Raw genomic sequence first — 24,974 nt, 5'->3', positions numbered from 1 at the left:
TGTTCTGCTTTATTTGTAGTTTGATCCTCTCACTCCAGCCCCTGGAGCACCTTAATTTTCTCTGTAGCTGAGCAAGTTCAGTGCCTTCTTGGGGAGATACTTAATGACTGTGGTCAGGTCACTCCTCACACCCCTCGTCATTAACCTCAGCTCATTGATTTGTTCTTGTAGTGATGCTTTGCTCTTGTTTTCCTAATCCTCACCAGATCTGCTGGCTCCCATGCTGTCTGGGTCTCCTGGAATACAAGCATGGACTCTGAGGAGCTCAGTTTCATGCAGGTCTTGCAGCTCCAAATTCCCATGAGACCCTTCCATGCATCTATAAACTTGAGCTGCTGCTGTTTAACAGTTTCCCAGTGTGTCCCTGCTGGCAGAGGCAGCATTTCCATGTCAGGCTGTAGGCTGTGACATTTCTATTTCTTACTATTTGCAAAATGGAAATATTGTTTAAATATTTTGATATGCAAATCTTTTTACGTGCAAAACAGCACTATTTATTTCCCATGTCAGTTTGTACTCCTGTGGAGGAAGAACTCTTGGCATGCCATGCCTAGGATGCCTTTTCTTAGGTGACTTCTATTTACCATACCCCATCAAGAAAAGGGTTTTATGCACTGACTTTGAGATTGAATTTAAGAATTCTGCAGTCTTAAACACCACTCTCTTACTCTTCTGCCAGCTCAGGGAAGAAAACAAACCCACAACCCCTCACAGAGTCAGCCAGTGCCTCATTTAAGACACAGGACTGAGGGACAAGGACAGAGACTGAGACTGAGGATAGTGGCCAGAAGAAGATGAGGGAGTTGTGTTTTGAGGGTGACAGCTGCAAAGAGAAGTGGGTTTATTCTTTCTTGGCTTTATTCCTGTTTTTGCTGTGGACACCACTGAAAGGCAGCAGAGGCCGAGCTTCGCCATGCCTGTGTGCAGCAGCATTCCAAGGGCTTTAAGCCACAGCTCTCCCAGTGTTTTCCTTCTGCTCATCCCACCTCCAGTGCTGCTGTTTTCCTCTGCTACCTTCAAATTCATTGTCAGTTACAATTTTTGGGCATCATGCCATTTTCATGCACTGCTTCCTAATGTGCCACATTTTGGGTTCGGCTGCATCTGGGTGTGCCATGTGCCAGTCATGAGACCTTGCTGAGTCTGAGGGGTCCTGAGACTGTGCAGTGCATGTTCTCTTTTACAAAACATCTTACAAGATTTACAGGCTGGATTGAAATACTGTGGATAAAGCAGAAAGGCTGGGATGTCAGTTAATCTCTCACATTGAACTAGAAGTTGGTCTGATCTAGGGAAACTACTTCTGTGTTCCAGAGACCAGATCCAGTCAGCGGAGGATGTGATTTGATCTTTTGGCCTCAAAAACAATACCTCCTCCTTCAAATAAGCCCAGTGCAATGATGTTACTGGTTTGGTGAGCACGCTCACAGAGCCTGAGGCTGCTCTGGGGGGCTGAAGAGTACCTTGGGGAACCGTGGGCACCCATGGGGGTAGGAGCTATCACCCACTCTGTACAGCAGATCCATGTCTCTCCTGAGAAAGGGCTGTGCTGGTCAGACTGGGTGTTTGGGAGGGAATCAGGGCTCTTGCCTTTTGTAAAATTTTCCACTGGTATCTCACCCAGGATGCACTTGGATGCCGCTGTCCAGAGAGGCACTGAGATAATCACCACACTTTTCCTAATTCTTGCACCAATTCAGAGCTTTTGTGACCTTCAGCCACCTCTTTCTTCCCATTCCATGCCAGAAATAACCTATAAACCTCTTCAAAACTGATGTTTTTTCCTCACAGAAAGGTTGCACTTGGGAGCTGGTGAGGCAGAGTGCCTCTCCATCCCTCTGTCCATCCATCCATCCTTGTCCCCCCCTCCGCCATCTCCCTGGCAACGCTGAGTGCGCATCCTGGAAAACTTTATCCGAAATCTGCTCTGGGCAGCTTTCCAAATCCATGCTAACCTTATTAGGTGTCTCTGGGGCCTTGGCTAGCTAATCAAATTAGAGAGCACTAATGGCAGGGAGGACTGGGAGTGGGTAGAGAGCAGTAAAACATAGTGTATACTTAGTGATAATTACACTTGCTTTGTGGCATTGATTTATATGCCTCCCCCCTCTTTTTTGTTTTCATTGTCTTCAAATGCAGCTATTCGGAGGAAGGAAAATGGCTGGTATGATGAGGAGCACCCGCTGGTGTTTCTTTTCTTGGGATCATCTGGAATAGGTAACATTTGGGTTGTGCTGAGGGGGATGGAGAGCCCTGAGGAGAGGGGGTGGAAGCTGTTGCAGGGCTGCAGGGTCTGAATAAAATACCAGTTAAACACACTGTCATCTTTCAGTGGGTCACTCATCATCCAGCAGGGTGACCACAGCTGGACACCAGCACACACAGCCACATCCAGCCTCGTGCTGACTTATCCCAGAGGACAACCCCCCTCCAAGTCTCAAAAAGGGGCAGTTTTCAGAGTAAAAGTATTTCTTTAACAACTTTCTGGTGAAAACCCCTCTATTCCAGTGGGAATGGTGGGATAATAGTAGAAATTTGCTGCCTGCAAACTGAATCTCTGCTCGTTTGCTCCTGTGGGCACAGATTGCTTTGGAATGACAGGATTTTATTGACACCAATAAGATTTGTCCTCCAGCCCAATCAAATGCCACATGACAGCTGATCAGTTCATGAAATGGTCCAAATGACTTTTAGTTGTGGAAAAAAAACCCCAACAAAACAGCTTCAAAGTAACTGATCTGTGACATTTGGAGCAACCTCAGGGCTTTTCCTACCTCCACTGCCTCCCAAAGGGCTCAACAAGGTGCTGATGCTCCAGTGCTGCAGGGGTTAAAGGGGTACAGGTGTGACTATGCTCCTGCTGTAGAACAACCATTAACTCTAAATAAGTTGCTATAAAGCTGTATAAAACCAGGCTAAAATATTTTTGATACTTCATTGCCCTGCTAGAGTATATCTAAAGACCTCAGAGATGTAAATTGCTGGCTCTTCTACTCCCATGGACTTCCATGGGGTCTTTTCTCTTTCCTTCTTTTCTTTTCTTTTCTCTTTTCTTTTCTTTTTTTTTTCTTTTCTTTTCTTTTCTTTTCTTTTCTTTTCTTTTCTTTTCTTTTCTTTTCTTTTCTTTTCTTTTCTTTTCTTTTCTTTTCTTTTCTTTTCTTTTCTTTTCTTTCTTTTCTTTTCTTTTCTTTTCTTTTCTCTTCTCTTCTCTTCTCTTCTCTTCTCTTCTCTTCTCTTCTCTTCTCTTCTCTTCTCTCTTCACTCTTCTCTCTTCTCTCTTTTTTCTCTCTTCCTTTTTTATAGGAAGCATAGTTTCTTGCATCCTTACAAATCAGGAGCTCTGATCCAGCATCATCCGAAGTCAGCAAAGCTCAAACTGAAGTCAAATGCAACATTTTGGCAGAGATTTAACAGATGGAGCAGAGCACACCCCATTAATTCCCATGTTTGTAGCCCATTTTTTGTTGATTTGCTGATCTGACCCACCAGATCTATTGTTCCTGTAATACAGTTGTGGGCAGATGTACAATATTCCAGTAAGAATGTATTTTTAACCTAATTTCCTTTTTAAAACGTGTGTTTTTCCTTCAGAATAGTTCTTTCTATTCCTGTTCATTTATTTATTCACTGTGCAAGTAAATCCCACAGGGATCCATGTGCAGTGTACTGCTGACAGGTGTGCAAGGGACAAGTGTGAACTCCCAGAACATCCATCTTCCAGAGGGGTGACTGGCTTCACCTCAGTCTTGCTGGTCACCCCTGGAGCCAAAATTGGCCCAATCCTTCCCCTGATCAACCTGACAAAGCCAGCAGTGTCATGCTGGAGGGTAGCAGCAGGGAAGAGAAGTTTTCTGGCATCCACACTTCAATAAAACTGCCTCTTCAATGAGGTTTTTCCCCAGATGGATAGGCCAGGAGAACAGGATATGGCCTGGCATGAGCTGGTGTGTTCACCCTCAATAAGTGCCTTGGGCTTCTATAAATGCCTTCCAAGGTGGATTTGCTCCATTACTGATTGTTCCTAATCCCAGAATTTTTTGACTGTCATCTTATATAAAGCAAATAAAAATACCCCATTTCCTTGAAATTCTTTATTTGGAGATTACAAGGCATTGCACCAAGATCTTGGAACATTGAAGGTAAATATAGCAAAAAACTGATCTATCCAATATAGCAAAACTCTGATCCATCAACATCTTTTTGTGGAAAAAATAAAGAGCTTTGTTCCTATCATGTGAGAGCCAGTTAAAGCTGATGGAGCCAATTCAGAGATGCCTCTATTCTAATGCATCTGTTCACCCTGTCCAGACTGGTAACCCCAGTGAATGTGATCCTGGAGATAAAACAGCAATACCCATTTCCCAGGGAAAATACATATATTGGTTCCAGGAAGTTCCAGTCCTGGTGTTAGCAGAGCTGATGAGCAGACAGAAGATGGACAGACCTGGTTTAATGCAAGTTTTTTCTTTCCCTCTCTGAAACAGGTAAAACAGAGCTGGCCAAGCAAACGGCCAAGTACATCCATAAGGACATCAAAAAGGTAATGGCTCATCCCAGCTTTGTGCTGGCAGTAAAAAGGGTGCAGGGAGGGTCATCAGGGGGTTCTGTGCTGCCCTGAGAAAGGGCTTCTTCTGCACTGAGAGGGACCTGTGAAGGTCATGGAGTCACAGACAGGTCTGGGTTGGGAGGGCCTTTTAAGCTCATCCAGTTCCACCCATCCTGTCAAATGTAGGGGTACCTTCCACTAGACCAGGTTGCTCCAAGCCACATCCAAATCAGCCTTGAACACTTCCAGGCATGGGGCAGCCACAGCTTCTCTGGGCAGTCTGTGCCAGGGCCTCACCACCCTAGCAGGGAAGAATTTCTTCAGACATACCCTGACAGTAGAAAGCTGTTGCCCCTTGTCCTGTCAGTCCATGCCCTTCTCTTGCAGACCCTTTAGGCCCTGGAAAGATCTCTAAGGTCATCTGGGAGCCATCTCTTCTCCAGACTGAGCACCCCCAGCTCTACCAGCCTATCTCCAGAGCAGAGGGGCTCCAGCTCTTGGAGCATCTCCATGGTCTCCTCTGGACTCACATCCCTTTGATGTTGGACCCCAGAGTGGAGGCAGCTCTGCAGGTGGGGCCTCACCTGAGCAGAGCAGAGGGGCAAAATCCCCACTTCACCCTGCTGCCCACACTGTGGGATCAGCCCAGGACACTGTCTATGCTTCTGTCTATGTTACCAGAATATTTGAATTTGAAAAAATTTTAATGTATGTAACATTTGTGCTTCCTGTTGAATTTTGCTCTAATTTTGAGACCCCGTGTTGTAAACATATTTTTTTGACTGCATTACTAATATCAGTGTAAATTTTTAGAAGGAGAAAGTTCCAGAAATCTGTTTTCCATGTCCCCAGCTCTACCACTTGTCATGTCCTGCCAGTATAGACTGTAGCAATGCAACATTGATTTCCTGTGGTATCTAGAAGCAATTTGAATTGTTTCATTTGTTAGCCAGTGGTTAGATTTTAGAGAAGATGGATTGGAATTATTTCATGGAGGTGGTGGTTTTGCAGGAGAACACTTCAGTGGTGTCTGGGGTTTCTGTTCTATTCTATTCTATTCTATTCTATTCTATTCTATTCTATTCTATTTATTCTATTCTCTCCTGTCCCGTCTCGTCCCATCCTGTTCCATTCCATTCCATTCCATTCCATTCCATTCCATTCCATTCATTTCTAATCTGTTCAGTTCTTTCTATTTAGTTTCTTTCCAGTCTATTCCAATGTATTCTATTCCATTCTGTCAATTCTATTCCATTACAATTATTTCAATCCATTCAATTGCAATGTATTCTACTTTGTTCTGTTTTATTCCATTCCAATATTCTATTTTATTCCAGTCAAATCTCAAATCTCTTCCATTCCATACCCATCTTCCATTCTAATCTATTCTGTTCCATTCCATACCATTCCATTCAATCACAATATCCCATTCTTTCTATTCCATTCTATTACATTCCATTCAATTCTGTTACATTCCATTCCATTCTGTTACATTACATTCTCTTCCATGTTTCATGTTTAGGCCCCTGCCTACCTGTAAGAGGTGTTAACTCTCTCCCACATGGAGACAGGGAAAAGAAGGAAAGACAAGTAGAGCTGTGCATAGATTAATCCCTCTTCCCCACATCCTCCAGCAGTGAATGGACACACAATGCAGCAGCTCTTATAGAAAGAAGACCAAACTGGAACTGACACTATAAAAACAGCTGTTCTGGTTTCTTTTCCTCAAACCTCTATAAATGACTTCCAGAAGGCATAAATTCTGGATCTCAAACATCTCCATCCCCAGTCCCTCACGTGGAACCGCTCCATGGCCAGACATCCAATGAGGAAATCAGTTAAACACTGAGTGTTGTGTTAATTTGATGGCATCAGGAATCTGGGATGTATTAGGAATGAACCAGCTCAGCCATTAGTCCCCTAATGAGGGATGAGAGGGGGTCATACCCCCACAGACTCAGATGAGGGGCAGCAATTCACAGGAACTGACAGATTAGAAAAGGAAAACCTGAAACTGCCCCCCTTTCATTTTCAAGACAGAGTCAATTTTTTCCATCTTGCTCTGCCCTGGGAAGTTTGTAGATATCTTAGTATTTTCAGGGAAATTTTTGCATGGGAATATTTTGCCCAGAGAACCTGTGGCTGTCACATCCCTGAAAGTGTTCAAAACCAGGTTCAATGAGGCTTGGAGCCACTTGGTATAGTGGAAGGTGTCCCTATCCATGGCAGGGGGGTTGGAATGGGATTGTCCTAAAGGTCCATTCCAACCAAAACCATTCTCTGATTCTATTATTTTCCCAGGTAACAAACGACAGGACTAGAGGAAACTGCCTCGAGTTGCAACAAGGGAGGTTTAGGTTGGATACTGGGGAAATTTTTTTCTGTTCAGCTCTGGAAAAGGCTGACCAGGGCAGTGGTGGAGTCCCCATTCCTGGAGAGATTTAACATGTGGATGTGTGGATGTGGTACTTGGGGACATGGGTTGGTGGTGGGCTTGGCAGTGCTGAGGGAACAGTTTGGTTCTGTTGTCTCAGAGGGCTTTCCCAGCCCAAATGGTTCAGTGATTCTGTTCTCTAATTTTGGGATCCCTGTGTGATGGTGTCCATGAGTGTGCCATGTACACATGTCCAGATGAGATGTATTCCCAGACATGTCTCCTTCTCCATCATGGACAGTGGTTATGTCTGGTTCACTATGTCCAGGATGATGCTGGGAAGTCGAGGCTTGGCTTCTTGGTCAGCTGGATGAAAGGATCACTGTAGGTCCTTTCCAATTAAAATATTCCTACTCCCTCCCCTTCCTTCTCCTTCCCTTCTTTTCCTTTCCCATCTAGGATGTGGATTACAGCTCCATGATCACAATATTCAGTACCTGCAGTGAATCATCAGCTTTTCAGTTGCAAATGGATACTTGGATGGAAGCTATAAATTCTCTAACACTACTCTCTGTTTTAGGTGATCACCCACAAGCCCAGTTCACCTCAGCTTTATGATTTTTGCTGGATTTTTGTGGTGGGGTGTTGTATTCTTCTTGTGATCGATTTCTAAAAAGCTGAACCACAAAAATATCTATTTTATTTAGAAAATTTCAGCCCTGTCAGTACTGTTCCAGCTCTGGCAGCGAGCAGATTGATCAAATCTCATCCTAAGTCTCTTGCAGGGTTTCATCAGACTGGACATGTCGGAGTTCCAGGAGAGGCATGAGGTCAGTAAATGTGCTCTGAAGGGAGCAGCTTCAAATTTAATCTAGAAAAAATGGGCATTTTGGTGTGTCGAGGTGGGAACACAGCAGAACAACAGAAGTTTTGCTCCAAGCTGTGCATTAAATTGCAAGTAAATTACCAGAAAGCAGCCTTAATTGAGTGGTTGTGGTTTAGGCATGGTGCTCCCCAATTTAGTGCTCCCATTGAGACACTCCAAACCAGGAGACACTTACTCCCTGCGTTCCCTTGTCCCTCCCCACAGCAGCGGACTGGAGAGGAGAACTGGAGGCTCAAAAGGCCATGGGTTGAGACAACAACAATTTACTGGAAACAGAAATTACACAAGAAAACAAGCAACAGTATTAAAACCAGATGTATGTAAAAGAGAGAGAGAGAGAGAGAGAGAGAGAGAGAGAGATTCCCATGCAAAATGCTCACTGACCCAAGCCGGCCAGAGCCATGCTCCCCCAGCCACGCCCTCCGGTTCAGAACCAGCTACTTCACATTATTCCACATCCTTCTGCTGCTCTGATTTGACCAGAAGGAACTTATTTTCCCCAGAAGACTCCTTTCCCTCTGCTCCTGGTAATGACATGAGGTAAGATAGAATATCCTCCAGGTCCAAGCCTTGCCCCTCAAAAAATTAACTCTGTCTTGGCTGGAACCAAGACATTGAGGCAAATTAAGAAGAGACAAAGGAGCAAGGAAAACTTCAACAATATGTGTCCAGTGCTGTGAATTCCCTTGGGGTGGGGTCAGCCCTTGGGGAGAGAGAAGAGATGGTGGAACCCAGAGGATCATCTTGAAACCCACGGCCACATGCTGTTCATCACCTAACATTGCCCAGGCAGGCACAGCTTACCCCAAACCCTTTATCCCCAAAACACTGCTGAATCCAGTGTGAGATCTTGGCCTCAGCCTACTTTCCATGTAGGAAAGGGAGAGAATCCAGCAGAACGCAGGACAATGGTGCCAAGTCCACCCCGCCCATCACAACTTCTGCCCAGTTCTGGTGCCACAGGAGGTCCAAGGTGCCGAGTTTTCTGCAATCCTTGCCAAAGTCACCCCTGGACCTGAGGGGGTCCTAAAACCATTTAGAGGGCTCTGTCTCCCCCAAAAGTAGCAAGGTCCTAGCAATGAGAGTGGTAAAACACTGGGACAGGTTGCCCAGTTAAGCTTTGACTACCCCATCCTTGGAAGTGTTCGAGGCCAGATTGAATGGGGCTTTGAAGCAACCTGGTGGAGTGGAATGTGTCCCTGTGTATGGCAGAAGGGCTGGCACTACATGGCCCCTTCCAACCCAAACTATTCCACAATTCTGTGATAACAGGCTGTGACTTTGGATGACATTCAGACATGGGTAGATAGAAGATGCACCAAGCTATGTGTCAAAAATTGTAATTTTGCCAAAACTTTGCTGATGTCAGAAATACTACTCTACATAAACTTCTAAATTTCTAAACATTTAAAAAAAACACCGTGTCAAGAAGTGATGACATAGAAGAAGTATTTTACTTATGGGTCTTCCCACAAACGCTACTTGTGGCTTTGATTCTGCACCAGAACTATGTGCCACATATAACCTTTGAATTCTTGCCTTTAAAAGGCTAAAAGGGATGAAAATAGGTCTTGGACATCTCGGACAGGTTGCTCAGACCCTGCATAGCAAAGCAGGGCTGATGCCTTCCCACCTGGCCATACCTGCTCCTTGGATTCTACTGTTTTGACCTCTGGGCAGGGAATTGCTTAATCTTTATTTTGCTTAATTTATGCTTATTAAGATGATTTTGAGATACCTGGCATGGGATAGGTGTCACAAAGAATATAGAATTTCTGTTGTCAGCAGCAAAGAGTGGTAGTGACCTGACGAGCTACCAGAAGGGCTTCATTCCCATTGTCCATGGATCAGCCTTCAACTTTCCTGTTCCTTCCTACCAGGTGGCGAAATTCATCGGCTCCCCACCCGGCTATGTGGGCCATGAGGAGGGTGGACAGCTCACCAAAAAGCTGAGGCAGTGCCCAAATGCTGTGGTACTCTTTGACGAGGTGGACAAAGCCCACCCTGATGTGCTCACCATCATGCTGCAGCTGTTTGATGAGGTAAATCCACATTGGAGGTTAGAATCAGCACAAGGGACATGCAGAAGGTGACAATGAGGGGTGAGAGGGATGACAGATGGAAGAGTTTGGGTTGGAAGCACATCTAGTCCACCCCTCCTGCCATGGGCAGGGACACCTTCCACTAGACCAGGTTACTCTAAGCTATGTCCAACCTGGTCTTGAACACTTCCAGGGATGGGGTGGCCATGGCTTCTCTGGGCAACCTGTGCCAGGGCCTTGCCACCCTCACAGGGAAGAATTTAATCCTAATATCCCATCTAACCCTGCCCTCTTGCAGTGTGAAGCCATTCCCCTGTCCTGTCACTCCAGGCCCTTGTCCAAAGTCACTCTCCAGCTGTCTGGTTCATTTTGAAGGTCCCAGTCTGTCCTCAGAGGCTACCAAATTTCAGGGCAGCATGCTGGAAGGTTTTGAAGGGTTTTTTTTTTGTTTTAAGGATTAATAACACCATTTTTCTTGCATAGATCATCACAGTAGCAGTTCAATGTGAAATCAATTCCTGTACCAGGCACTTGACAGGGCAATAACCCAAATGTTAATCTCAAGCACCCAACAAGGATTTGTGTCATTGTGCTGGATCTCTGCTGTTGGAGATGGATTGAGGAAAGAAACAGCCTGGGGAGATGCTGCTTTTTTTCTTATTTCCCTCTCTTTTTTATATTATTAATCAAGAGCACTGGTGCTTTGGAAAGGTTCGTGCATTGGTTTGTGGGGCTGAGGGTGCTGTCACTTCAGCAGTGGTGGTGCTGGGCAGCCCTGGTTTGCAAGGTGATCAGTCCCACAGAAGTGAGGAGCTTTGCTACTCAGGTCACTCTGTTACAGCCATAACGTGGTCATTTGTGGGCTCTGCCCAGCCCAAACCTCAGCCACAGGCAGGGTTAGGGATAGCATTAGCATTAGTGCTGACCTGAGCCTGGGGCTTGTGTCAGACCTAAAACCACCACAGGGAGGTAGATAGAGGGTCAAAGGCTGGGGAGTTACATATGAGCAGCCACACAGTCATGGAATCATTGAGGTCGGAAAAGCCCTCTGAGACCATCAAGTCTAACCCTTCCCTTAGCACTGCCAAACCCACCACTAAACCTAAATGCCACATCCACACGGCTTTTAAATCACTCCAGGGATGAGGTCTCCAGCACTGCCCTGGCTAGACTGTGCCAAGGCTGGACAACACTTTTCAGGGAAGAAATATTTCCTGATATCCAACCTATACCTTCCCTGCTGCTACTTAAGGCCGTTTGTTCTTCTCCTGTCCCTTGTTACCTGGGAGGAGACCGAGATCCCCATTGCAGAGCTAATTTCCTGTCAGGGAGCTGTGGAGAGCGAGAAGTGCCTCCTTCTCTCCAGGCTGAGCAAGGACATGGACTGGCCCAACCCTCCTCCTGGCAAGGCATCTGCCAGTGCTTCTGTCAATTCTCTCCTCGATGAGGCAGGCTGGGACCATGTGCAGAAGAAGTTCCTGCCATTCATGGAGAGACAAGTACTTCTCCAACCTCATCCTTGCTTCCTTCAACCTCAATCCTTGGGTATCCCTTTAAAATTAAATTCACTCTGGGGAAAAAGAGGACCCATGATTTTTTCTTGGTGTTTTGGCTATGTTCTCCAGCACCTGCTGACATGACTGGTTTCATCTTGCTGTTGTTGCAGGGCAGGCTGACAGATGGAAAGGGTAAGACCATTGACTGCAAGGATGCCATCTTCATCATGACCTCCAACGTGGCCAGTGAGGAGATTGCACAGCATGCACTGCAGCTCCGGCAAGAGGCCATGGAAATGAGCAAGAAAAGGATCGCAGAAAACTTAGGTAATGGAGGTTGAATCTTCAAATCCCTAAAGAACCTCCTTTCTTCCTAATACAACTTTGACACCAGCTCAGCCATCCCTTGGCAGGGGGTACACCCAGACCCTTCAGTCCCCTCTCCACTGGTTCCAGCTGGTCCACATGACTTGGGAATGCTCCTCTGCCAGGAAGCCATGAAATCCCAGAAGGGTTTGCGTTGGTGGGGACTTTAAAGACCATCCCATTCCAACCCCTTGCCATGGTCTGAGACACCTTCCACTAAGGCTGGTTGCTCCAAGCCCCATCCAACCTCGCCTGAAACACTTCCAGGGAAGTGAGCACAGGATGAGAAAGCCTGAGCGATTGGACAGAGTCTTAAAGATGGAGTCTTCCTCTGAAGGATACAATGTCAAATAATGAGGATTTCAGAGCAGATGGATTGAAACTGGATGGTCTTTAAGGTCCCTCTCAACCCAAACTCTTACGGGATTCCATTATTCTCTTTCATCAATTCACCCTTTTCTTTCTTTTGGAACACTTCCAAATGCTTCCTGCAAAAGACCCTGGCTGATTCAGGTGCTCATATGAAAGAGGAAAAGTTTTGTTTCCTCTCAGTCCTTCTCAGAAGGCTGAGCTTAGTGAATTTTACTTCCCCATGGAATGGGAGTCCTGGCCTCAGATATCAGGCTCCTGGAGAAAAATTTCCCAAAATGTGAATTAGGTAATAAAAGGGGAATGAGGAGAGCAAGGGCAGTCTCTGAGATTGAAAATTAACAACTTGATGCACAACGTCCAGTGCCTTTGCTGGCAACTCTGAGGATATACAGATGAATGGTGATGCTAGCACCAGGGACTGTCCCTTTTAGGCAGTGTTTGTCACACTGAGCAGAGGAAAAGCCTGTTTCCATCAGGTGCTGCTGTGCCTGTGGATAACCAGGAAGTCATGGACATGACTGCATCCCTTCTTTTCCCATCAGTTTTAAAAAACTTACTTTGGGGTTTTTAAGATCCTTTTATGATCTTAATTGTCTGGATGCCACATCTTTCTCAAGGTCTCCAGCAGCCTGTGCCCTCTCAGATACACCATATTCCTGCATCAGCTCGACAGGAACAAGAAAAAACCTTGGATTTTGGCATCAAATCTATTTTCCAGCTTCTTTCTCCTGGTCTCTTACTTTGGAGAAGTGGCTGTCGACACTGGCTTAATTCAGAACCTTTAAACTTCAATCAGGCTGGGTAAAGGACAAAACACATCGTCAGCTGAACTTTCCAGAATAACATTTGAAAATGCCAAATGTTTCCCTGCTCAATGAGGAGAGCATTGAATTTTAATTTCTGGGACAGTACAACTGCAGCAGGGGAGGAGCTGGGGAGGGCATTTGGGTGCAGCAGCTGCCCTCATTTGGGTTTCAAGGAGCTCCTGCCCGTTCTCTAAGCTCTCGGTGTGGAGATGCCATGGCAGGAAGTCTCTAAAGTGCCTGGCAGGCAAATAAATGGGAAGATAAAGGGAAGGAGCAGATTCCCCAGCGGGCTCTGCATCTACCAGTGGCAGCAGCAGATATTACATGTGGGAAGTGAGAATGCTGGTAGTAGTGCTGGTTCCTCTACCTTTCCAGCTCTCCTCTGCCAAAACACTGGGACTTATTGGCATCCTTGCCCGAGAGAGAGGGGTTGGAACTGGATCAGGTGATTCCAGAGCACCCCACACCACTTTGGGCATTAGGGGGATCCTCCTCCTCCCTACAACTGCTGGACGGAGGATGTAGGAATGTGCATCTTGCTGGTGGAGCAAATAAGTTACCTTTTGTCTCCTTAAAAAGGAAAAAAGCTTAGAAGTTTCTCTCCTCAATTTGGTTAAAAGACACTTCATAGGACTTTAGCGACTTCACTTTAAACTTAAGGATAGCTATTTGGACAGAAACCAAAAAGTCTCACTTAAGCAATTCACTAGAAAAAGAAGAGAACAAAAGAAGTCGTTGCTTTTGTGAAGTGTTTTAGCAGGAGTAAGAACTTCTTGCCTTGACTCGGTTTTTCTCTGTAAAGAGGGGTTTTTTTGACTTTTATTAAAACCTTTTGTTAAAAAAAAAAAAAAAAAAAAAAAAGATCCTGCTCAGCTACAGACAGCCTGTTCCCCATTCTTTCTTACTTACCAAATGATAGTTTTCAGGGAAGCTGTCTTCCTTAGTCTCCTCCCAAGTCTAGAAATGCAACAGTGTCTAAGCCTTAACTCAGACAATGGGGGATGTAGCCAAGGGGGCATCAGTGAATCCTTCCAGGTAACAAGTGACAGGACAAGAGGAAACAGTCTCAATTTATGCCTGGAGAGGTTTAGGTTAGATACTGGGAAAATTTACTCCCCAAAAGTGTTGTCCAGCCATGGCACAGGCTGCCCTAAGCAGCTAAGCAGTGGTGGAGTTCCCATCCCTGGAGGGACTGAAAAGATACGTAGATGTGGAACTTGGGAACATGGTTTAGTTGTGGGCTTGGCAGTGCTGGGGTAATGCTTGGACTTAATGGTCTCAGCGGGCTTTTCCAACCTAAACTACCTATCCAGTGGAGTCTGAGAACCCCTTCTGCCACTGCTGGTGAGGGGCAGCAATCTTCATCAAGGCTGCAAAGCTGAGCTAGGGTCCCAGCACCCAGCATGGGTCTGTGTCCCTGCCCTGCCCTGCCTGCCAGGATGCAATCCAGAGCACAGGCATCTATCTCCCTGTGGCACCCTGGTGTCAAACAGCACATAGAGACAAATGAGTGCAGAATGAGGGAAGCTGTGGGAAGAACTGGGATAATGAAGACAAAGAGGAAGACGACACTGGGAGGAAGAGGGTGATGCTGCAGCCGAGCATCCAGAGTGGCTGGGAGCCAGGATTTAAGAGCAGCCAGACCCTGGCTCCATCTGCAGTCAGCGGAGGGAAGTAGACTGCAGCCTGAGCAGTGCTGCAGGCACCCCGAACATGAGTTTGGTGGTTGCTGGAGAGACTGTAGGCTCTTTCAATGCTCACAGCCCCAGAGAGGCTGTGTGCTCTGTGTGTCAGGTCATCAGCTGCTCTGGAGCCCATCTGGGCACTTCAGCCTCCCAAAACCTCTGGGAGCAACTCCTGTGGGCACAGAGCAGGGAGCAGAGGTAGAGTCAGGGCTCTTAGGCCATTCAAGGGAGCCACATCAGCATAGGATGTTCCCCTGGAACACCACAGGATCCAGAACTGCTGTTCACAGTGCCAAGTGCAGGGACACCACGCTGCCAAAGCAAACTGCTGGCACATGTGGAGATCTCAGGTCCATCCTGCAGTACCCCCCAGACCTTTCCTTGCCCTCACCTCCGGCTCATCCAGATGGAGATGAAGCCGCTGTCCCACTGTCCCTACTGACATCCCCCATCCACCTCTCTTCCAGAGGATGTCCAGATGACTGACAAGATCACCATTTCCAAGCAGTTCAAGGAGAAGGTTATTCGCCCCATCTTGAAGGTATGGATGGTGTTTTCATGGCTCAGGTTTCAGATGTCCTGAGCTTTGGTCCCAGATTCCTTCCCTGTGTTTCTCTACCAGCTATGAGAGAAGGGATATAACCCCACTAAAAATGTTGGAGAGGTCAGATCCCAGAAGAAATAAATCACAGCTTCTTTACTCTTGGAGTGGAGCTACAGTGCATGGTGAGAAGGGCACACAGGGCAGGAAGTGCTGCAGTGTGATTTGGGGGTTCTCTGCTCTCCCAAGGGCAGGAAAACCTGACTGCAGTGATATCCCCATGACCTTCAGTTTCTTTAAGATGTTTCTGAAGCACCTCAGGATGCTATCCAGCTCCATGGCATGGGGTTGGATGGCTGTTGGGAGCTGTGGGAGGTGGGGTGGTCCCTGGGGAGCTCCTTCTGCAATGCCACTCTCAACTACTGCTGTTCACAGCAGGGTCACCATTCCTCTCCCTGCTGACCTCCTCCCTTGTTCTTGCAGGCTCACTTCAGACGGGATGAATTCTTGGGGAGGATCAATGAAATTGTCTATTTTCTCCCTTTTTGCCACTCGGAGCTCATCCAGCTGGTCAACAAGGAGCTCAATTTTTGGGCCAAAAAGGTAAAAAAACTCAGTGGCTTTAGAGAAGACTTCAAATAACTCTGGAAGAAATCGCTTCTGGAGCATCTGCCCTGGGGTAAGATACACAGTGATGTGTATCTTTACCATCATCATACAAGCTGTTGAACTTGGGGTGCTGGGGAGAGTTGGGACCTCTGGGAGCAGCAGAGATGATTCCTCTTATACTGCAGCAGGGATGAGCTCCAGGCTGCCTTCATAGATGTAATTTGTCTAATTGGTCTTTGCACATCTGAACTCTCTGAGGGCTAAATGAAATTTTGGGGTTCCTTTGTTGTGGAAGAACTGGCCTGGTGGAATTCAGCCCTTCTCAGCACCCCAGTGCTGCATCCTCGCTGCTCAAGGAGAAGGGTGCCAGGCTTGCTGGAGAACATCCATAATTCTTCCTTTTCCTCCCCTCCCCCTTGGCAGGCCAAGGCAAGGCACAACATCACACTGCAGTGGGACAGGGAGGTCATGGACGTGCTGGCTGATGGCTACAACCTTCACTATGGTGCCCGCTCCATCAAACACGAGGTGAAGACAAGAGGGAAGTTGGGGTGAAGTTCATGTTGTCACCTCCAGCCCCACTGTCCAGAGAGAGCCAGAATTGGAAAGGCTTCAAAAAAGAGATGGAGTCACTGGAGCAAATCCAGAGGATGTCATGGAGATGCTCTGAGGGCTGTAGCCCCTCTGCTCTGAAGACAGGCTGGGAGAGCTAGGGATGTTCATCCTGAACAAGAGAAGGCTCTGTGGAGCCTGTGGAGACCCTTCCAGTGCCTATAAGGGCTCCAAGACTGCTTGAGAAGGACTTCAGACAAGGGCTTGGAGTAATAAATGAAAGGAGAATGGTTTCACACTGTGAGAGGGCAGGGTTAGATGGGATATTGGGAAGAAGTTCTTCCCTGTGAGGGTGGTGAGGCTCTGATACAGATTGCCCAGAGAAGCTGTGGCAGCCCTATCTCTGAAGTGTTCAAGGCCAAGTTGGACATGGCTTGGAGCAACCTGGTCCAGTGGAAGGTGTCCTTGCCCATGGCAGTGGGGTATGAAATGTTAAAGAACTTTAAAAAGTCCTTTTCAACCCAAACCCTTCTGTGATGTGATGACTGTGTGGATCTGACTGTCCTCATCTCTGGGGAGATGTCTGTGGTCTTGTGGAGCAAGTGGCACACCCACACTCCAGAGACAGAGAATAAGTGGGATGAAGAAAAGGTTGCATGATTTTGCACTATCAGAGGGTGGGGAGGAGCTGACCATCTCCATGGGAGACTTTCCACAGGGTTTTCCTGACAGGATCTGGTCTGTCCCTCAGGTGGAGCGGCGTGTGGTGAACCAGCTGGCAGCTGCCTACGAGCAGGACCTGCTGCCACAAGGCTGCACCCTCAGGATCATTGTGGAGGACTCTGACAAGCAGCTGCTGAAAGCCACAGAGGGATCTTCCTCCAGCACAGAAAAATCCAAGGTGCCAACCCTGCGGCTGGAGATTGTAGAGAAGGACCGCAAGGCCCGAAAACTGGAGATCCAAGCACCGCTGAACCCCAAAAACATCACTTACTTCTTGTAGGCAGCACTGGGCGCTCACAGGGACAATAAATCACCCCAAGAGCTGGAGCGAGCAGTGTCAGCGAGGGCAGAGCCACAGCCCTGCCACCGCCAGGCACGGACACTGGTACAGGCAGGAGCTGCCCTGGGATGGGCATGCAGGGCTCTAGGGGTGCAGCTGTGGGTGACAAGGTGCCCTGGTGCCATTCAGGGAGGGGGCAGTGGATGGTCCTGGGGTTTCACAGGGTGTTGGAGTTTTTTAAGGAAGGGGAAGGTAAATTGTGGACCAGGATGAAATTGTCATACCCATGGGAGTGGGCTTGCTTGGTCAGCTGGGCTGGCAAGGTGAGGAATGGGAACTGAGAGTATAAAAGCCATCAGGCACTTGCTCTGTATTGTCCCTATTTATGGCAATAAACATGCTACGTGCGTGCAACCCTTTGTGTCCTCAGAAGGAGCAGCTGTTGAAACCACCACTCTCACCCCAGGGCACTCCTGGGTCTCCTGCTCATCACCAAGAGGCAGGAATGTCACCAAGAGTGGGGAACACCACTGGGAGCTGGGACCCGCTGTCACCTCTGCCCAGCCCTGCCAGGCCACATCCTGGTGCAAACTCCTTGCTGAATCTTTTTCTCATGACCTTCTTCCAGGAAATATTTAATATCTCAAATAAAACTGAGCTGTCCATGTTGTCCCCATGGGGATACAGAGGCTGTGCCCCCTCCATGGGGGCTCCTTCAGGGAGCTGCTCATGGTGGAATAGGAGACATGGTCACTACTGGGGCCACCCCAGATGGGGTTTTGAAGAGCAGAACATTAAATACATATGGAAATCAAACCCTCCCAGGATTAATAAGCCCCAAGTCACTATCCCCTGGGATGCAGATAGGATCCCCATCCCACTGTTACCCCCTACCCTGATGTCCCCAGGAGGGTTTGGTTCTGGTGCTGGTTCCTGTCTTCCAGGGATACAAGAAGGGTTGGTGAGGGATTCCTTGAACTGCCTTCTTACCCCAGTAGCTTTTTTCCTGGCTTAATGCCAGGGGCTGGTGCAGGATCCCATCCTTGGAGGATGTACTGTCCTGCCACATCCCACCATGCCAAGCTGTGCCAACCCTGTGGATCGTAGCCCCACAGGCAGGAGCCAGGGCCACATGGGCCCTCCACAACCCCTTGAGGTGGTTGCTTCCACCACCAGGAAGAGTGCCTGGGAGCATGGGATCTGGAAGAAGAATCATCTTTGGCTGTGCCAGACACATTCAGTTCCCTGCCTCTGAACCTGATGCTGTCACCCAATCCAGTCAGGGCACAGGGTGCCAGCAGCGTGGGGGCTCAGGACACCCTGGAGCACTCCAGCTTTGTCCCCAGGAGCAGTGTGGCAGTGAACAGATGCCCCCAGCACCGCTGGGAGCAGCTGTGGGGCTGGGGGACCCACCAGGACCCCCTGACACTCAATCTGGGGGACTCCATGGGGCGATGAAGGCTGGAGAGTGGGAGATATAGCAATGATGAGGTGGGTGCTACATCCCAACCAAACTGGGGCTAGAGCTGGGGGAGTTTGGGGTGTGATCAGAGGGGATCTTGCAGAGGGGTCCCATCAGAGGGGGTTCACCCATCAGAAGGGTCCCATTGAAGGAGTCCCATTGGAAGGAGTCCCCCATCAGGTCAGTCCCTTTGGAGCTGTTCTATCATTGGAGAGGGTCACATCAGCCCCCCCGACCAGCTCTGGAGGGACCCCAATCCACCCAGGCACATGGACTTATCTCCAAGCCTCCAGGCAGCTCCCAGCACACAATTGGGATGGAGTGATGGGAGTCCCTGTCCCCATCTCCGCCACTGCTCAGCCCTCCCCACTGCCAATCCTACCTGGGAGAAGGGGGCGTCAACCTTTACCCACCCCCCCACCCCAATTCGGCAGCACCGGGGACAGCTGGGCCACTGCCAGCACCCATCTCCCCTCATCCACCACAGCCCGCGGGGATCACCCAGCTCCACATCCCGCGGGAGCCGCAGGGATACGGGTCCGCTCCCTGGCTGTACCCCCAGCTGCCCCCCATCCCACTCCCCTCCACGTTCCGCTCCCTCTGCTCTCCCCCTGCATCTCCCTCCTCCTCCTCCTCCTCGCCCTGCCGGCTCTGCCCGTCTCTGGGTAGCACCAGCAGCTCCTTGCGTGGCAGATTGCTGCCTAATTAGTTTAGAGGGAAAACTTAATTGAATTAACTTTTCACAGCTCCAGCAGCCCGACAGTGGGGCCTCGCTCCGCGCCAGCCCCACGCCCTGATCGAATTAACTTGTTTAGCAACCTGCCCGCTTCGGCCGCGCAGCTGGGGTGGGCGCGGGGGGGCACCGCCGGCACCCACCGGGGACCGGGGGCTCGGCCGGGGGAGCGGAGACAGAGATGAGCAGCCGGGGGAAGGGGGGCTGCTCCCAGGGAACGGAGCCCAAGAGGGAGAAGGACCCTTTGTGGCTTGAGATGTGGGGCAGAATGCGGGACGGGCACGGGGCAGGGCATAGGCCGGGACAGATGGGAGGCAATGGGCCAAGGGACAGGGCGGGAGATGGGGCAAAACGTGAGGCAGGACACGAGAGCAGATATGGGGCAAAACACAGAGCAAGACACGGGGCAGGATGCGCGGCAGGAAATGGGGAAGGACACAGGTTAGGACAGGAGAGGGAACAAGAATATAGGGGAGAAGGTGGGACGGGATGCGGGGCTGGGTACAGGGCAGGACAATGGGCCAGGACCGATTCGAACCGATCCCACAGGACCCATCCGGAGTCCGTTCTTCCCCCATCCCCCTGGTCCCCTGGGGGACCCAAAGCCCTTCACTAGGCACAATTAGACTTTTAAATCCTCTTTAGTGAAAGTGTTTGTCTTGAAAATGTCCCAAATCCCGCCAAATCCTCCTGCATCCCCCCCTCCTCACATGCCCCTCTGGTGCCGCTGAAAGGGGCAAAAGCCTTTGCCTTGGTCCCTGCAGGGGGCTGGGGGGATGGGGGGCTTTGAAATTCATCCGGGCTGAAAGGTGGGGAGGGAGATTGCAAAGGCCAGAGCCCCCCGAGGAGAGAGAGGTTGGACTGACTACCCCGCCAAAGCCGCCGCTTCCCCCGTGCGCCCAGGGATAGGGCGTGGTGGCGTTGTTCGCCCCTCTGTCCCTGAGATGCTCAGCCCCAGAGGTATGGCATGGCATGGCATGGCATGGCATGGCATGGCATGGCATGGCATGGCATGGCATGGCATGGCATGGCATGGCATGGCGACAGGGAGGGAGATGGGAATCAGGATGGAGATGCACACTGGATAGGACAGAGATGGGGACAGGACCGAGGACCGGGATGGGATGGCACGGGATGGCGATGGCGATGGGACAGGGATGATAGAAAGGGATGGGGACACGGGGGGAAGGTCCAAGCGCTGGTCCCAGAGCAGGCCCGGCGAGTGCTGCTCCGGGGGGTGCCCAGGGGCCGCTGTGCCCCCAGCCCCAGCCCCGAAGCAGCGGCTGCCGGAGTCGGTCCGAGGCAGGGGGTGCGTGCGCCCACGAAGGGTTAAGGGGGGCGGGGGGCTGAGGGGAGGGGGGTGTCGGCTCCGCCCGCTCCCGCCGTCCCCGGGAGATATTGTCATGCAAAAGCCCCCGGCGAGCGCAGCCTTTGTCCGCGCTCCCCCCGCCGGTATATTAACGGGCCGGGGCGGCGGCGGTGGCGGGGGCGGGCGGGGGCCCGGCGGGCAGGAGGCGGCGGGGACGGGCGGGCGGGCGGCAGCCGGGGCCGCACCGGGCTCGCCATGGACTACTCCTACCTCAACTCCTACGAGTCCTGCGTGGCCGCCATGGAGGCGAGCTACGAGTTCAGCCCCTGCAGCCAGGCGGGCTCCTTCCAGTACAGCCCCATGCGGGGGGGCTTCGGGCCTGCGCCCGCCTGCGCCCCCCTTGCCTCCGCCAGCTGCGCCCTGGGTGCCCTCCGCGACCACCAGCCCTCGCCCTACTCGGCAGGTAAGGGAGAGGGACCCCGGCCCGCCGGGAGCCGCCAGGGGCAGCCCCTGCACGGGCGTGAGGGAGCGGCCGCGCCGTCGGGGCTGGCCGGGATGGGAGCTGGCGGGGGACCGAGGCCACCGGAGCTCGGGACCGGCAGCTGCCGGGGATGTCAGGGCTCGGTGCCATCGGTTGCCGGAGCCGTCGGTCTCTTGTACCGTCAGTGCTCGATGCCGTCGGTGCCCGGTACTGTGGGTTCCCGGAGCCGCCGCTGCCCTGTACTGTCAGAACTCGATGGCGACGGTGCCCATTGCTGAGGGCTCCCGGTGCCGCCGTGCCCGATCCCACCAATTCCCGGCACCGTTGCTGTCCAGTACCGTAAACGCTCGGTGCTGTCGGCGCCCATACCATCGGTTCCCGGTGCCCCGTTATTGCCGCTTCCCGGTGCCGCTGGTGCCCGGCATTGTCAGGATTCGTAACTATCGGTTTCGGGTGCCGCTGGCGACCGATATTATCGGTTCCCAGTGACCCCAGTGCCCAACACCGTTAGTGCTCGATGCCGCCGGCTCCGGGAGCCGTCTGTTCCCGGTGCCGCCAGCGCTCGTTCCTGCAAGTTCCCGGTACTGTCGGTTCTCGGTACCGCCAGTGCACGCTGCCACTAGTGCCCGGTGCTGCCCGTCCCCGTTGCCGCCGGTGCTCGGCATTTCACGCTCGGTGCCGTCGGTAACGGCTGCTGTCGGTCCTCGGTGCCGTCAGTTCCCCGTGACATCCATTCCCGGTGCTATCGATTCCTGGCACTATTGGTGCTAGGTCCCACCGGTTCCCGGTGCTGCCGGTGCTCGAAACCCAGGCTGGCCCTGCCTGGCTCGGTCCCTACCGCCCCTCGTCCCGGGTCTCCCCGTTCGCCCCCGCCGGTGGGGATGAACCCTCCCCAGCACGGCCGCGGATCCCCAAGGATCCCTGGAGCTGCGGCGGCCCCAGAACGGGGCTGGGGAAGGTCCTGGCCGCTGGAAACCCACTCCCCGGTCCGCATTCGTTGCCACCGCGGAGGGGCTGCATGTGCTTGCGCCGACAACGAAGGAGCTGCCGATCGGTACCGGCCGCCCCATCCGCACCGGCACCGGCACCGCATTGCCCCAGCCCAGCTCCCGCCCCGAGGTCCCGCGTCCCGCCGAACGAACGAACGAACGGGGCCGGGGGCGCAGCGGGGGCAGCGATCCAGTCCTGCCCTCGTTCTGCCCGCGCTGCCCGCGGAGTCCTGCCTTGTTCGTTGTGCGCGGTCCATCCCTTCTCGGTTCACCCCAGCCCAGTTTGTCCTTCCCGGTTCCTTTGCCGATTCCTCTGCCCAGTGCATCCCCCTGCCCGTTTATGTATCGCCCGTCTATTTCTTCCTATGCGATCCTTGCCCAATCCTTCCCTGCCCCTTCCTTCCCTTCCCGGTTCACCCCTACCCAGTTCATCGTTCTCGGTTCATTTATCCCTGACCGGTGTCCCCTGCCCAGTCCATCCCTTCCCGTCCATTCCCGCCCGATCCCTCCCTGCCTCGTGTCTCATGCCTGGTCCATCCCTTCTCGTTCCATCCCTTCTCGTTCCATCCCTTCTCGGTCCATCCCTGCCCGATGCCCCCTGCCCAGGTGTCCTCCAGTGTCCACCACCACATCCCTCCCGCTGTGCCGGCTGTCTTGACTCCCCGTTTCCCTCCCAGTTCCGTACAAATTCTTCTCGGACCCGTCGGGGATCAACGAAAAGCGGAAGCAGCGGCGGATCCGGACCACGTTCACCAGCTCCCAGCTGAAGGAGCTGGAGAGGGTCTTTGCCGAGACCCACTACCCCGACATCTACACCCGCGAGGAGCTGGCCCTCAAGATCGACCTCACCGAGGCACGGGTGCAGGTCAGCTCCGGGGGGAGGAGGGGGCTGGGGAGCTGGGGATGGGGGTGGAAGGCTCTAATCCCGCTGGAGCAGGGACCCTGACCGTGGGATGCTGCTGCTCTGCTCCCTGCATTGGCAGATGTGCCAGGAAGGGACTTGGCCTTGGCGCTACCGCGGTCAGGGGACACGCTGCTGTCACAGCCTTGCTCTGCTGGGAGCTTTGGGGAGGCAGCCTGACTCCCAGCAGAGTGCAGGAATTAGTTCGTGCCACAGCCCCATCACTGTCATCCATGTTTTAGTCCAGTCCCGAACACCCTGAGGTAGGTTAGAGTCCAAGAAGGACAGAGAGTGGCCCTTTGAGGGTGCAGCTGTCCCCTGTGTCGGTGCAGATTTCTCCTGGGGGAGTCAAGACAGACACAAACCCCTCGTATGGGCGCAGATCCTCCTTTGGGAGTGCAGGCACCTGGTGTCAATGCAGAACCGTCTTTGTGGGGTCTTTCTGTGCGGGATCTCCCCTGTGTCAGTGAACACCCCCCTTAATGGCTTCAGAACCCCCTCAGTGAGTGCAGACACCCCCTTTGTGAGAACTTCTGTCCCCATAGGAGTGTAGGGACCCCCATGGGTGGGGGTCCTGGCCCCCTCCCTCCCAGGGGGGATGGTGAGTGAAGCGTGGACCCCACTGCTGGCACCGTGGGGAGCTGGGGGGGTGCAGGCTGTGGGGTGGGCTCTGGCCTCACACGGTGCAGGCATGGGTGATGTCCCCTCCCCATTTCCCTCCCGTGCCAACACCGGAGCACACGTCAGTGCACGGCGTCAGCTTCACAAATCTACATTATTGTGGATTCATGGATCCCTCTGGTGATGAGGAAGACATTCCCCCCGAGGGAATGGAGGGTTGTGAAGCCCACCCCGGAGCTTGGGAAGGCTTCCTGCACCCACAGGCTCCCCGAAGCCCCAGGGACTGTAGCAAGGGGTGCTCCCACCCTCTCCATCCCCTCCAGGTGTGGTTCCAGAACCGTCGAGCCAAATTCCGCAAGCAGGAGCGCGCAGCCAATGCCAAGGGTGCCAGCGGCACCGGCAGCACCGGGAAGAAGTCGGAGCCACGCTCCTCCTCAGAAGACGACGAATCCAAGGAATCCAACTGCAGCCCGACCCCAGACAGCACGGCCTCCCTGCCTGCTGCCGCCATCGGCAGCCCCGGCGGCAGCTTGAGCCCCAGCCCTGGCGCGGGGGCACCCCTGGGACCCGGCCATGCCCCCCAGCCCCTCAAGGCACCCCTCTGGGCAGGGGTGGGGGGCGGCAGCGGTGCCCCCAACACGGCCGAGCTGCTGAAGGCCTGGCAGCCCACCGAGGCTGTGCCGGGACCCTTCTCCGGCGTCCTCTCCTCCTTCCATCGGAAACCAAACGGCATCAAGACAAACCTCTTCTGATCGCTGCATCACCGGATCCGGCTGCCCCCCAAACCCCCCTCGGCCCCCACCCTGCACCCTCCACCCACCGCCCCCACCGCGGACCCAGCCACGACGCTCCAGCAGACCGGGAGAGGGAGCAGGGGCCGCCCCCCGCCACCTCCCGCACCCTGCGCTGATGGGGCGGACCCGGCGTGGGGGCAGCTCCCACCGACACCCGTGGGTGCTGTGGGACCTCGGGGGTGCAAGGCAGGGGACGCCACCCCCCATGCTCAGCCGGCGTGCCCCTGGCAGAGCCTTTGGGTCTGGGGGCTCCCGGGGCGCTCCAGGGGTGGGGGCAGATGTGGGGCTCCCCACAGCACCGCGGGTGCTCCAGCATCGCCCCAGGAGACGCCCCCCTCCATGGTCTGTGCCGCTGGGCTGGGGGCGAGGAAGCACTTTATGGGGGAGCCTCTGGGGTCCACTGGGC

The 24,974-nt window shown here is 52.3% G+C and overlaps 2 protein-coding genes across 8 annotated transcripts in view; both read left to right on the top strand.

The window, feature by feature from the left end:
• Positions 1–17,692, top strand: part of CLPB (ClpB family mitochondrial disaggregase) — a 71,315-nt gene extending 53,623 nt beyond the window's left edge. For 2 of the 7 annotated variants that reach the window (XM_021535353.4, XM_085584412.1), the window contains 9 exons: positions 2,140–2,217; positions 4,485–4,540; positions 7,706–7,750; positions 9,687–9,848; positions 11,515–11,671; positions 15,041–15,114; positions 15,598–15,717; positions 16,147–16,251; positions 17,027–17,692. In XM_021535353.4, the coding sequence (XP_021391028.4) occupies positions 2,140–2,217; positions 4,485–4,540; positions 7,706–7,750; positions 9,687–9,848; positions 11,515–11,671; positions 15,041–15,114; positions 15,598–15,717; positions 16,147–16,251; positions 17,027–17,278 (1,049 nt within the window). In that variant the 3' untranslated portion in view covers positions 17,279–17,692. The remainder of the gene's footprint in view (positions 1–2,139; positions 2,218–4,484; positions 4,541–7,705; positions 7,751–9,686; positions 9,849–11,514; positions 11,672–15,040; positions 15,115–15,597; positions 15,718–16,146; positions 16,252–17,026) is intronic. The other 5 variants (XM_085584545.1, XM_085584608.1, XM_085584732.1 and 2 more) reach the window with 5 other exon arrangements.
• A 3,274-nt stretch (positions 17,693–20,966) lies between these two features.
• On the top strand, positions 20,967–24,830 carry PHOX2A (paired like homeobox 2A). Its single transcript, XM_021535396.2, has 3 exons — positions 20,967–21,245; positions 22,930–23,117; positions 24,098–24,830. The coding sequence occupies exons 1-3, from the start codon at positions 21,038–21,040 to the stop codon at positions 24,524–24,526; spliced, it is 825 nt and encodes a 274-aa protein (XP_021391071.1). The 5' UTR covers positions 20,967–21,037; the 3' UTR covers positions 24,527–24,830.
• The last annotated feature ends 144 nt before the right edge of the window (positions 24,831–24,974 follow it).

Source organism: Lonchura striata, chromosome 1 (assembly GCF_050655825.1).
Source record: "Lonchura striata isolate lonStrDom1 chromosome 1, ASM5065582v1, whole genome shotgun sequence".
NCBI classification, from domain to species: Eukaryota; Metazoa; Chordata; class Aves; order Passeriformes; family Estrildidae; genus Lonchura; species Lonchura striata.
The sequence above is the reverse complement of the archived record's forward strand: the minus strand, read 5'-3'. Positions and strand labels throughout refer to the sequence as shown.